The sequence below is a fragment of the Zootoca vivipara genome, chromosome Z1 (assembly GCF_965207765.1).
Source record: "Zootoca vivipara chromosome Z1, rZooViv2.hap1.1, whole genome shotgun sequence".
NCBI lineage: Eukaryota > Metazoa > Chordata > Lepidosauria > Squamata > Lacertidae > Zootoca > Zootoca vivipara.
The window spans coordinates 50,930,489-50,942,658 of record NC_142583.1 but is presented as its reverse complement, the minus strand read 5'-3'; the positions used below and the strand labels follow the sequence as shown (position 1 = coordinate 50,942,658).

Sequence of the window (12,170 nt, the reverse complement as noted above, 5' to 3'; positions counted from 1 at the left end):
ACTTCAGAGAAGTGTGACTAGCCCAAGGTCACCCAGCAGCTGCATGTGGAGAAGCGGAGACGCGAACCCGGTTCACCAGATTACGAGTCCACCATTCTTAACCACTACACCACACTGGCTCTACTACTACTCCACTAACTGAAATCAATGTTAAAAGCTTGTCATGACTTATGTCCTATTGATTTCAGTGGAAACTTTAGAGGAATTTCAGTAGCAACCACACATGGGGCAAGGAGAAGCCACAACAAATTTGGGAGGATCAGCTTTGTTCATTACAGAATTCCTACCGTGTTTCTCCGAAAATAAGCCATACCCCCAAAATAAGCCATAGTCATAGGCAGTTTAACCTTGTAGGTTAAACTGTACCATACTTAATTTTTTAAAAAAAGACATCCCCTGAAAATAAGCCACAGTGGTTTGGTGTGTTTTTTTGAGGAAAAATAAATATAAGACGGTGTCTTATTTTTGGAGAAACACGGTATATGCAGGGAATTCCCTTGTGGTTGTTTGTGTGAATATTTCATGTAGATCAGTGTGATCTCCACGTGTGCAAATTTTTGTGCTTTGTGACAATCTACCTTTACCTTTTACATTTCTTTTAAATTGGCTTAAGTGCTCCTTTCTGCTGGGCTATGAGAGCAGTCACATTTTTATACAGAAATGGCTTCTCTATGGGAATTTGACAGTGCACAGAACAGCCCTTAGATTCATTTTAATGTCTAATCTGCTATGGCCATGGTGTTATGCAGCCATGGATCATGCCACAATCTTAGGGTTTTCTGACAGCCACCAAAATTGTTGAGCTTCCTTTGGGAAACCTAACCCAAAAATAGTGATTGTAGGCTTTTGGAACTGTTTCCGCTGCTTTTTCCGTCGCGTTGCCATACGCTCAGGTTTCCCCTGATATTTTGCCGATTTGTCAAAATTCCCCGCTGATGCCATTTTTACACCTGAAAACCAGGACATGTCAGGAATTTTTCTGATGTATGGGGCGAGCTTAGCAATCTGTTTGGTGTGTGGGGACAGGAGGGTTATAAATGGTTTGTCCACAGCTTTTCTTTGACCTCTTACCAGCATTGAAGTGATATGCTGCTAAATGTATTCATGGGGGGAGGTGGGGCAGTGAGATTAGTAAAAGTAACAAAAATCTCCAAAGGGTTTTCATTGGTAAAATCAAATGTTTTACCAAACATTTGGTAAAAAAACATTTGGTAAAAATGCTCGGCAGGGGGTTGGACTGGGTGGCCCTTGTGGTCTCTTCCAACTCTATGATTCTATGATCCTATGAAATGTGGAATCCGATTCTATCATATGATAACGGGGAAGTAAATCCCATTGTGTCCAGTCCTATAGACACTTGTGAGTAGCCCTACTGAATTTAACATGATTTACTTCTGAGTAAATATTTAGGAGTGCATTCAGGGGAGTGTGCAAATTCCCCCCATAGGACTGTACATTAAGTCTCATGACTTTTTTTTTGTAAACTTTGCTGCATTAAATGTATATTCTGTACTTGACCGCCTTTGTAATGTTTTATTTTGATTATCTTCAAGATAATATTTTAGTTCCCTCTTAATTGTGTTTCCTTTGAATGTATACTTTATATTTAACTTTATTCTGTAATGTTTTCTTCTGGACTGCTTTATTTGATGTTTTAATGTAGTTTGTAAACTACTTTGAGATTTTTTTTGTTCTTAAGAATATAAAGCAGTGTAGAAATGAAAGAAGTAATAAAAAAATAAATAATAGTTCAGGTTTTGCAAATGCTAGAGAACTCCTCTTTAAAAAAGAATGAAAGAAAGCTTGCAATCTGAGGATTTTTGTTAATCTGGGAAGGGGGCAACTGCCCCCTTGCCTTCCTCAAAGTGGAAGCCTAGGAGTGCACGATAGGAAGTCTAATACAATACCATTTCAAAACTAGATATTACAACATGAGAACTAGCTTACACAGATCATTTTGTGCTATCCATTTCTCCCAGGGTCCTAGTTATCTGTTTACACAAAATGAACTAACCATAAATAGCAAAATTGGGGATGTACATCCACTGCTGATTGCCTGCTTGGTATGCAAAGCAGAAGGGACACTTGAAGATTGCATTTGGCTCTGTACGCACACCAAAAGCCAGTGTTTACAGTCTTGAGCAAAAAGATATTTCTTTTATGGCCAAGTGTTCCTTCTTTAAGCACATGGAATAACAGAACAAAGAGGGAGAGGGGGAATAAAAACTCCATAACTCAGAAAGAGGAAACCCAAACATAATGACACATGCGGGGGTTTTTAAGAGAGGGGGGGAAATAGGGGGGAGAACCATGGCATTTTTTCCTCGCACAAATATCTGAGGTGGAAGTTCAAGGAAATCTTTGCTCATAAAAGACACCAGGGAGGGGAAACCACAGGTAGTGACAAAGGTTGAGGTTTCTGAGCAGTTGCACACACCTCTCAGTCTGTGATCTCTCTTTTGGAAAGCTGCTGACCGAGCCTTGGCATTTGATCATCTCCAACTGCTGATTAACACAGCGCTGTTTTATATTTAACTCTGACCAGAGCAGGAGGAGTTGGGGGTGGGGTTGCAACTGCTTATAAGAAGCGTTTGCAGCAGCTACAATGTTCTTCTGTGTTAATTTCCTCTGTCTCCGCTCTCTAGACAAATCCTTCTTTACCGTTCACTTTCCTACGGATAAACTTTCTTTAAAAAAAAGAAAAAAGAAGTTAACTGAGTTTCTGTAGGAGAGAAGTGGCTGGAGAGTGAGACAGAGAGAACGGAAAAGTAAGTGAGCAAGGGGGTGAGGGAGAGAGAAGAAAGCTATTAAACATAAGCAGAGCTTGCTAAACCAATAGGTGCGCATATATTTTTAAAGGCTACAGCACCGTTGTTTAATCAGCCTTTTTAATGTTGGAAATATAGCTTTGGTCCAGGGGGAGAGGAGATGCAGAGAATGGATATGGACGATAAGTCACCCAAAAGGTACTGCATGAAGAGCAAACATGTGGCCATTATCTGTGGCGTGATAGCTGCTGTAGGTTTAATTTTGGGCCTGGGCCTGGGCCTGGGATTAAAACCGCAGGACTGTCCTTCAGAAGAAAATGGGAAAGTGTCAACTGCATCACCCACTACAGTGTCAACTGCATCACCCACCGCGAGCCCTGCTCCAGGTGAGACAGATCCTTGCCCGGCTGAAAATAATGAAAGTGGAGATTGGAAAAATTTCAGGCTACCCACCTACGTCAGTCCAGTTCATTATGACCTGATACTGAAGCCTGAGATGGAAGCGGATCTGTACGATGGAACAGTCATGATCACCATCCAGTTGGGAAGCCCGACCAGGCACTTGTGGCTTCACCTCCGAGAGACTAAGATTACCAAGATGCCCTTGCTCATGAAATCATCCGGCCAGTCAATTACCCTAAAGCATTGCTTCGAGTACAAACCACAGGAATATGTGGTGGTAGAGGCAGAAGAAGAGCTGGCTCCCACCAGTGGAAATGACACCTATTTACTGACCATGATGTTCCAAGGCCGTTTAAATGGATCCCTGGTTGGCTTTTATAGAACAACCTACGTGGAAGATGGAAAAAACAAGTAAATCTCTCTTTTTTTCAACATATTTCTGCTATTAATTTTTGCTGCAAGTTTCTCTCTGTCTCTGTCTCCCTTCTGCTCTCTCTAATCTTCCTTTTTCTCAACTTATACTGCATATTTTCAAATGAATTTAGTGAATATTAAAAAAGATGGCAATTGGATGGTTGTCAGGTAGATGATTTATAATGTCATTCCGAATTTTGTGGAGAGTGTTTACCTTTGCTTACCATTTCAACCCATATATACAGAATTCAATGTGCATTTAAATGTTGTAAGACAATGAAGACTTAAGTTCTCTCTAAGTTAATGGACCAAAATCTTTTCCTGATCAGTCTAATTTAAATACGTCTAACGTGGTACCTCAGTTTACAAACACAATTGGTTCCGGAAGTCTGTACTTAACCTGAAGCGTACTTAACCTGAAGCGAAATTTCCCATTGAAAGTAATGGAAAGTGGATTAATCCGTTCCAGATGGTCCGTGGAGTACTTAAACTGAAGCGTACTTAACCTGAAGCGAATTTTCCCATTGAAAGTAATGGAAAGTGGATTAATCTGTTCCGGACGGGTCCATGGAGTACTCAACCTGAAGCGTACTTAATTCTAGGTATGAGTGTAATTGGTTCTGAAAGTCCGTACTTAACCTAAAGCGTACTTAACCTGAAGTGAACTTTCCCATTGAAAGTAATGGAAAGTGGATTAATCTGTTCCAGACAGGTCCGTGGAGTACTTAAACTGAAAATACTCAAACCGAGGCATACTTAAATCGAGGTATGACTGTATTTGAAAGTTGTAAGGATAGTTCATTGTATTTTTCCTATAAATTTCTGCCTTATGTTTACAGAAAGGTGCTCAAAAGAACTCTGAAAAAAAGCAAAAAGGCTCTCTTTTTATTGCCTGCAAAATATCTGCAGGGACGGGCCATAGATCAGGAGTTGAGCACCATCAGCTTTTCGTAGAGAAGATATCAGATTCCACTCTCAATGTCTCTAGGTAGGGGTAGGAGAGACTCCTTTCTGAAATCCTGGAGAGTCTGTCAGTGTAGACAATAGTCCGCTAGATGCATTCAGTATGTGGCAGCTGTCTATGTTCCATATGCCTGTCTTCATGCACACGGAAGCTCATACCAATGGCAAACTTGGTTGGTCTCTAAGGTGCTACTGGAAGGAATTCTTTTTATTTTACGTATAATGGATTGGCAGCAATATGCATTGCTGCATGCTGAAATCCATCAGAGGCTGGATGGGTGGCATCTTGGCTGCTGCTTCCCATCCTCATTACTGCAGCAACTTCAAGAGGGCAGTTAACTTCTGAGGCAGGATTGGTGTTTTCAGCTGGACTCGGCTGCAGCAATAGAGCCCTGTCAGATCTGATTCAAAGCTCATCTAGTCCATCATCCCGTGGACAGTGGCCAAGCAGATGCTTATGGGAAACTCTGAAACAGAACTTGAGTGTGACAGCACTCCTCCTGCTTAGTACTCCTTGGCAACTGGTATTCAGAGGCATGCTGTCTCTGGTATCATAAGTAGGACACCACAGTCATGGCTAAAAGCCATTGTTAGCCTTATCCTCCATGAATTTGTCCAATCACCTTTTAAAGCTGACTGAGTTAGTGACCATTGTCACCTCCGGCGGTAACAAACCCCTTAGTTTAGCTAAGTAAAGAACTATTTCCTTTCAAGAGTCCAACATTCAGCTTCATCGGATGACCCTGGGTTCTAGAATGATGGAAAACTTCTATCCACTTCTAACACACTACATAATTTTATATGTTGTTGTTTAGTCGTTTAGTCGTGTCCGACTCTTCGTGACCCCCTGGACCATAGCACGCCAGGCACTCCTGTCTTGCACTGCCTCCCGCAGTTTGGTCAAACTCATGTTCGTAGCTTCGAGAACACTGTCCAACCATCTTGTCCTCTGTCGTCCCCTTCTCCTAGTGCCCTCAATCTTTCCCAACATCAGGGTCTTTTCCAAGGATTCTTCTCTTCTCATGAGGTGGCCAAAGTATTGGAGCCTCAGCTTCACGATCTGTCCTTCCAGGGAGCACTCAGGGCTGATTTCCTTAAGAATAGATAGGTTTGATCTTCTAGCAGTCCATGGGACTCTCAAGAGTCTCCTCCAGCACCATAATTCAAAAGCATCAATATAATTTTATATACTGTACCTCTATCCTGTCCAGCAATTACCCGCCTAAATGGAAACATGCAAACTGTTGTAACGGTTACTCACAGGGGAGCTCAAGCCCCTTGATCATTTTGGATGTGCTTTTCTGAACTACATGTGCTTAAAGTTAGAACCTGTGTTCCACATCGACTTCCTTCTGTGCTGACAATGGGACCAGTATATTGAATTGAGTGTGTAGTTCCTACTTCGTTTCACTGCCTGTTATTGAATCTCCTGGCCACATAGCCTAGTCCGGAATCGCATCTGTTAGACATTCTACATTCATTTTTTCTCTATAGCAAATGTATCCAGTTCAGGCCATTAAAAATATTAGCACCTCCTTCATGGTAGGTGATCTCAGGTCCAGGACCCTAATATGGCCCACCAGCCCTCTCAGTTTGGCCCTTGGAACTCTTCTCTTGATCCTGCTTTGCATTCTGAGTGCCTGGCTGAAATTTATCACTGAACTTTGATAATGCTTTTCGCTTGTCTGAATGCAGGACAGGGGGGAGTATGTGAGCGTGTGTAAAAATTAGCTTATGGCCTTCAGAAGCTTACTGTTAAAAGAATGTGCCTCTCGGGCTGAACAATTTGAATTTTGTGGGGAAGGGATGCTGCTCAGAGGAGGAGCATTTGCTATGCATACCAGAAGGTACTAGGGCTGGGTGATATCAGCTTTTCAACAACGTGATGTATCACCAGCCAAACATTGGGATATAGCATAGCTGTCAACCCTCCCTTTTTTGCAGGAAACTCCCTTATTCCAAGCCACAGCTGTCAACCTTCCCTTTTTTTTTTTTGCTGGAATTTCCCTTATTCCAGCGCCGTTTCCCGCTGCTATCCTGGATTGTTAGATATACCATAGACCAGGCATCCCCAAACTGCGGCCCTCCAGATGTTTTGGCCTACAACTCCCATGATCCCTAGCTAACAGGACCAGTGGTTGGGGAAGATGGGAAAAGTAGTCCAAAATATCTGGAGGGCCGAAGTTTGGGGGTGCCTGCCGTAGACTGTCCCCGGGACAGGTGAGGCTGCTGATCCCTTATTTTCAATTCTGAAAGTTGACAGCTATAGGATATAGTGATACATCACGATGTTGAAAAATGGAGGAAGGAACAAGCTGCATTGAGCCTGGTGCCACGAGGCACAGGGGTGAAACCGCCTCAGCTCCCTCCTCTGCCAGTGCCCAGGCAACAAGGGAGGAACAAGCTCCATTGGCCATGGCACCTTGCAGGTTCCTCCATGTGCTGGCCACTGGTAACGGAGGGAGTCACCAGCACCTGGGGTGTCGAGGGGAAAAACAAGTTGCATCGGCTCTAGCATCTTGTGTCTCATTCCTCCCTCAGTTTGAGGGCCAAAGTGTGATGGTGCACCATCGTGCTCTGGCCTTCAAACTGGTCCTGTGTGAAATATCAATACTAGAAGGTACTAGCTTCAATTGCTGGCATCTCCAGGCAGGACTGGGAGAGGCTCTTGTCTAAAACCCTGGAGAGGGTAGAAGTAAAAGTAAAAGGTAAAAGAAGGTAAAAGTAAAAAGGTAAAGGACTCCTAGACGGTTAAGTCCAGTCAGAGGCAACTATGGGGTTGTGGTGCTCATCTCACTTTCAGGCCGAGGGAGCCAGTGTTTGTCCACAAACAGCTTTCCAGGTCATGTGGCCAGCATGACTAAACCGCTTCTGGTGCAACGGAACACCATGACAGAAACCAGAATGTGTGGAAACACCGTTTACCTTCCCGCCAGAGCGGTACCTATTTATCTACTTAGTGCTTTCGAACTGCTAGGTTGGCAGGAGCTAGGACAGAGCAACGGGAGCCCACGCCGTTGTGGGGATTCGAACCACCGACCTTCCGATCAGCAAGTCCTAGGCTGAGTGGTTTAGACCACAGCACCACCCACGTCCCAAAATATCTCTAAGCGGTGTACAGTGGTACCTCGGTTTATGAACACAATTGGTTCTGGAAGTCTGTTCATAAACTGAAGCGAACTTTCCCATTGAAAGTAATAGAAAGCGGATTAATCCGTTCCAGACGGGTCGGCAGAGTACTCAACCTGAAGCGTACTTAACCCGAAGCATGGGTGTACAGTAATTGGTTCCGGAAGTCTGTTCATAAACTGAAGTGTTCATAAACTGAAGCGAACTTTCCCATTGAAAGTAATGGAAAGTGAATTAATCCGTTCCAGATGGGTCCGCGGCGTTTGTAAACCGAAAATTCGTAAACCGAGGTGTTCATAAACCCAGGTTCCAGTGTACAAAGAAGAAGAAGCAACAATAGACAACTGAAACAAAATATTACAAAAATACAGTTACTTATAAAAAATGTTGCATCAATACGAAGTTACTAATGCATAAGGCTGCAATCCTGAACAGACTTTCATAGGAATAAGCCCCAGAGAACACAGGGAGACTGCATGGAATGGCACTGTAAATCTTGAACCCAGCCCCATGCTATATTAAAATCAGAGTAGCATCAGGGTGAATCATTTTGCTAGCCTAAGAACCAGATGTATCTGAGGGAGATTTTGACCTTTACTCCCCCATCTGCTTTGAATATAGGTAGGCAAGCCTGAAGACAGGAGAGTGAGTATGATTGGAGATATTTTTGTTCCCTATTGTCAAAGCCAAAAGTGCACCAACCAGAAACAAAGTCAGGTTTAGGTCTCCATGCCCTTATTTAGGTAGACAAGAGATAAACTGCCTGTTCTGGCCCTCCTTTATACGAGACTCTAATTGATGCTTCAGAATGATGCATCTTGATCATATATTGTAAATTTGGCAGCACCATTTTACTGCCAGAAAAGAAAACGTGTAGACTACAGGCTTGACATTTTCAGTCTTCCCTGAGAACTGTAGTTCTGCGAGAGTTTAGAATATCTAACAGATCATTCTGAATAGAAAAGCAAAATAACTCAGTGACACCAACGTAAGACACCAAGGTCACATCCACATCATCCATGTAAAGCATTCTTGTGTCTACCACTTTAACAGACATGGAGAATCCTGGGAACTGTACTTTTTAAAGGGTGCTGGGAATTGTAGCTCTGTGATTGAAAGGGCTGGCAAGATGGTTCAAATTTCACAATTGATGACTCATTCGTCATCTCTGTGAATTATTTTATTATTCGTTTTCCAATATACCCTCAATAATAGTCAAATTATAACAATAGTAACAATTAATTCCCAAATTATACAATTATCAAAATGCCAATCAACTTCCAATTAATACATTTTAATTAAAGTGGCTTTCCGCATGGTGGACTGGGTGCATTTCCAATCTTATATCACTATGTTCCATACTCTTAATTAACATCAGTTACATTTCAGTTATAATAATGATCCCTTATTCAACAGCTACATAAATAATGATTTTCATTTCTGATGTTATAATATATACATTTATAAAACTTTAAGTGAGAAACTCAAACTATTATCTTTATTCTGCCCTGTATGTGAAAACTGTTCTGTCCATGGAGATTTCTTCTGTCCATATATGGTGTTGTCTCTTTCACTTCCCAGTTGGTGTTTTCTCCCCTCGTGACTTGGGGTGGAACTAAATCTCAAAGTTTCTCAGAGGTCATATCTCTCCATCCCTTGCTTTGATGTCTTGGAACAGGTGACTATCGGCTAGAAACCATTCTGTCTAGTAAAACATTTTGCAGATCTTCATCATTTTCCCCTCAGCCTAGGAAAAGGTGGGCTATTTTTGAACACACTGAAGATTTAATACTCCTTTCTGACTCCCAGAATCTCTGCAGCATTATCACAGCATTATCACAGCCCCCAAATTCTTTTCCTTCCAGCTAAGGATTTATGACCCAATTAAAATCTTAGATTTCATTCCGTCAATATAACAAACAAATCTCAGTTTCTTTTTCCTTGTCTGTTGTTTTTAAACGGAGGTGAGGGGAATTACTCAGTCTTTCCAACGAAGTCATACTTGACCTTCCCCTCCCCCTCCTTTATTCATTTCAGATCACACACAGTTTCCATTTTTACTTGTTAATATAAGTATTACTCCAACGCCCCTTCCTCACTTGTAAAGTTCTTTCTGTCTTGCATTCCAGAGAGGGTTGCCGAATCATAAATATATAAAAGGAACTTAAAAACAAACAAACCATGGCGTCCCTCTCCTTACAATTAGATATTAATGTTTATATATGGGTGGGGTTTTGTTTGTTATCGTGTCACGTATTATTGTGCTTTTTTATGTTAAAAACTGCCCGGGGGTCCTTGAATGAAGGGCAGTATATAATTGTACATTCTATATTTCTGCTCCCCCCCCTCTTTTGTATACTTACCATATCCATGATGTGTATATATATATTTTTTTAAAAAAAAGATGCATACCCATCGAGTTAAAAAGAAGCTTTTAAAGAAACCCTCCAGTTCCCAGGATTATTTGGGGAAATCCATGACTGTTAAAGTGGTATAAGGGTGCTTTAAAAGGATGGTGAACTTTAAAGTAAGAAATGGCAATCAGAATGCGAATTGGCATACCCTGAAACAGAGGTGGATAGACAAAGGGAAGAGAAGATTCAGCAAACAGGGTTGTTGGTTTTTTGAAAGCAGCGTTTATTTTATGTAACAGATGACTGACTCACAGCAAGCACATCTTGAAACACTCCCCATCTGTGTCTTCAGTCAATCTGTCTGCAGAATGCTGAATGTAGATGCCATTCAGGAAAACTAGGTGGGTGGGTGGGTGGGGGGCTACCTATATCAATGGACATTGAATTAATACTCCTTGGCAAATTTCCCTAATCAACCCTCTTACTGACGGGTAACTAGGTCCCAACTTGATACGAGAATTAGCAGGATATAATAGCAGGCAACAGGGACCCAGGTGGCGCTGTGGTTAAACCACTGAGCCTAGGGCTTGCTGATCAGAAGGTCGGAGGTTCAAATCCCTGTGACGGGGTGAGCTCCCGTTGCTCGGTCCCAGCTCCTGCCAACCTAGCAGTTCGAAAGCACGTCAAAGTGCAAGTAGATAAATAGGAACCGCTACAGCGGGAAGGTAAACGGCGTTTCCCTGTGCTGCTCTGGTTTGCCAGAAGCGGCTTTGTCATGCTGGCCACATGACCTGGAAGCTGTACGCCGGCTCCCTCGGCCAATAATGCGAGATGAGCGCGCAACCCCAGAGTCGGTCACGACTGGACCTAATGGTCAGGGGTCCCTTTACCTTTTAATAGCAGGCAACAGCAGCAGAAGACACATCCTTATTTCAAAAGAAATCTGCTGAGGAGGTGGCAGCTATGGATACAAATGATGGAGGTGAAAAACAAGCTAGCCATTCATTGATATCAGTTTTCCCATTGAAATGACTTGAGGAATGTATTTTCAATATCAGTTGAGCTAATTTTTTTCTTCTTCTAATTTGTACTTCAGCTGTGTTCATCCCATATATTTAACGTGCATGGCTTTCCGCAAAGAATACTGGGAACTGTACTACAGAGAGCTACAGTTCCCAGCACCCTTAACAAACTAAAGCTCCCAGGATGATTTGGGGGAAGTAACATGGTTTAACTGTGCTTTAAGTGTGTGTTTAAAGCCAAAATTGGATTGCCTTCTATACTAGGCTGACAATTTCTCTGAAAGTATGTGTTTGGCCAATTTTTTTAAAAAAGGCAATTCATCACAGCTTCGGTCATGTTTTATTTTGGGAACAACAGCTGGAAGCAGTCACAGATGCACGTAAATATTCAGTGTCTTTACACGTTTCTTGCTTCTGGTTCTCATTTGTAAGGCCTAGACACTAGGATGCAAATGATGGGGGCAGGACAAGCCTTGAAGAAAAGGCAGAGTTTTATTGTAACACAACATAACTCATTTTGAAAGTGAATATTTCATCTTCTATTGCCATTTTCTCAATACAAAGAGAACACAGCGTCAATTATTATTATGTATGAAGCCCTTAACAAATACTGTACAACCTAGAGATCTTTTTACTGTTCTCATTGGGCATCATCTAATGGGCAGTTTTTCTGCATTCACTGAAATGAATGAGAGCCATTTGCTTTGTCTTCAGTACATTCAGACAGTGCCGGGATCCTCCGCATGCAGCTGCGTGATGGCTGCTCATGCTACCACGGTGGGGCGCCTCCTTGTTGCAGCGCCACCAGTCCCATACCCTCCAACATTTCTCCGATGAAAATAGGGACGTACCATTCCATAATGACAATTTTATTATTTATATCCCACACATCTTATTGGGTTGCCCCAGCACTCTGGGCAGCTTTCAACCTATATAAAGACATAATAAAACATAATACCACATTAAACATTAACAAAAACCCTTCCCTATACAGGATTGCCTTCAGATGGCAGTTAGATAACTCCATACCCTCCAACATTTCTCAAATGAAAATAGGGACATCTTAAGGAAAAGTGGGATATTCTGGGATCAAATCAGAAACCAGGACAGCTACTCTA

General features: G+C 42.2%; 1 protein-coding gene across 1 annotated transcript in view; it reads left to right on the top strand.

The window, feature by feature from the left end:
- Positions 1-2,539: 2,539 nt before the first annotated feature.
- ENPEP (glutamyl aminopeptidase) overlaps positions 2,540-12,170 on the top strand; it is a 62,605-nt gene continuing 52,974 nt past the window's right edge. Inside the window, exon 1 of the mRNA XM_088660444.1 lies at positions 2,540-3,581. Coding sequence (XP_088516570.1) covers positions 2,929-3,581 — 653 coding nt within the window. The 5' untranslated portion in view covers positions 2,540-2,928. The remainder of the gene's footprint in view (positions 3,582-12,170) is intronic.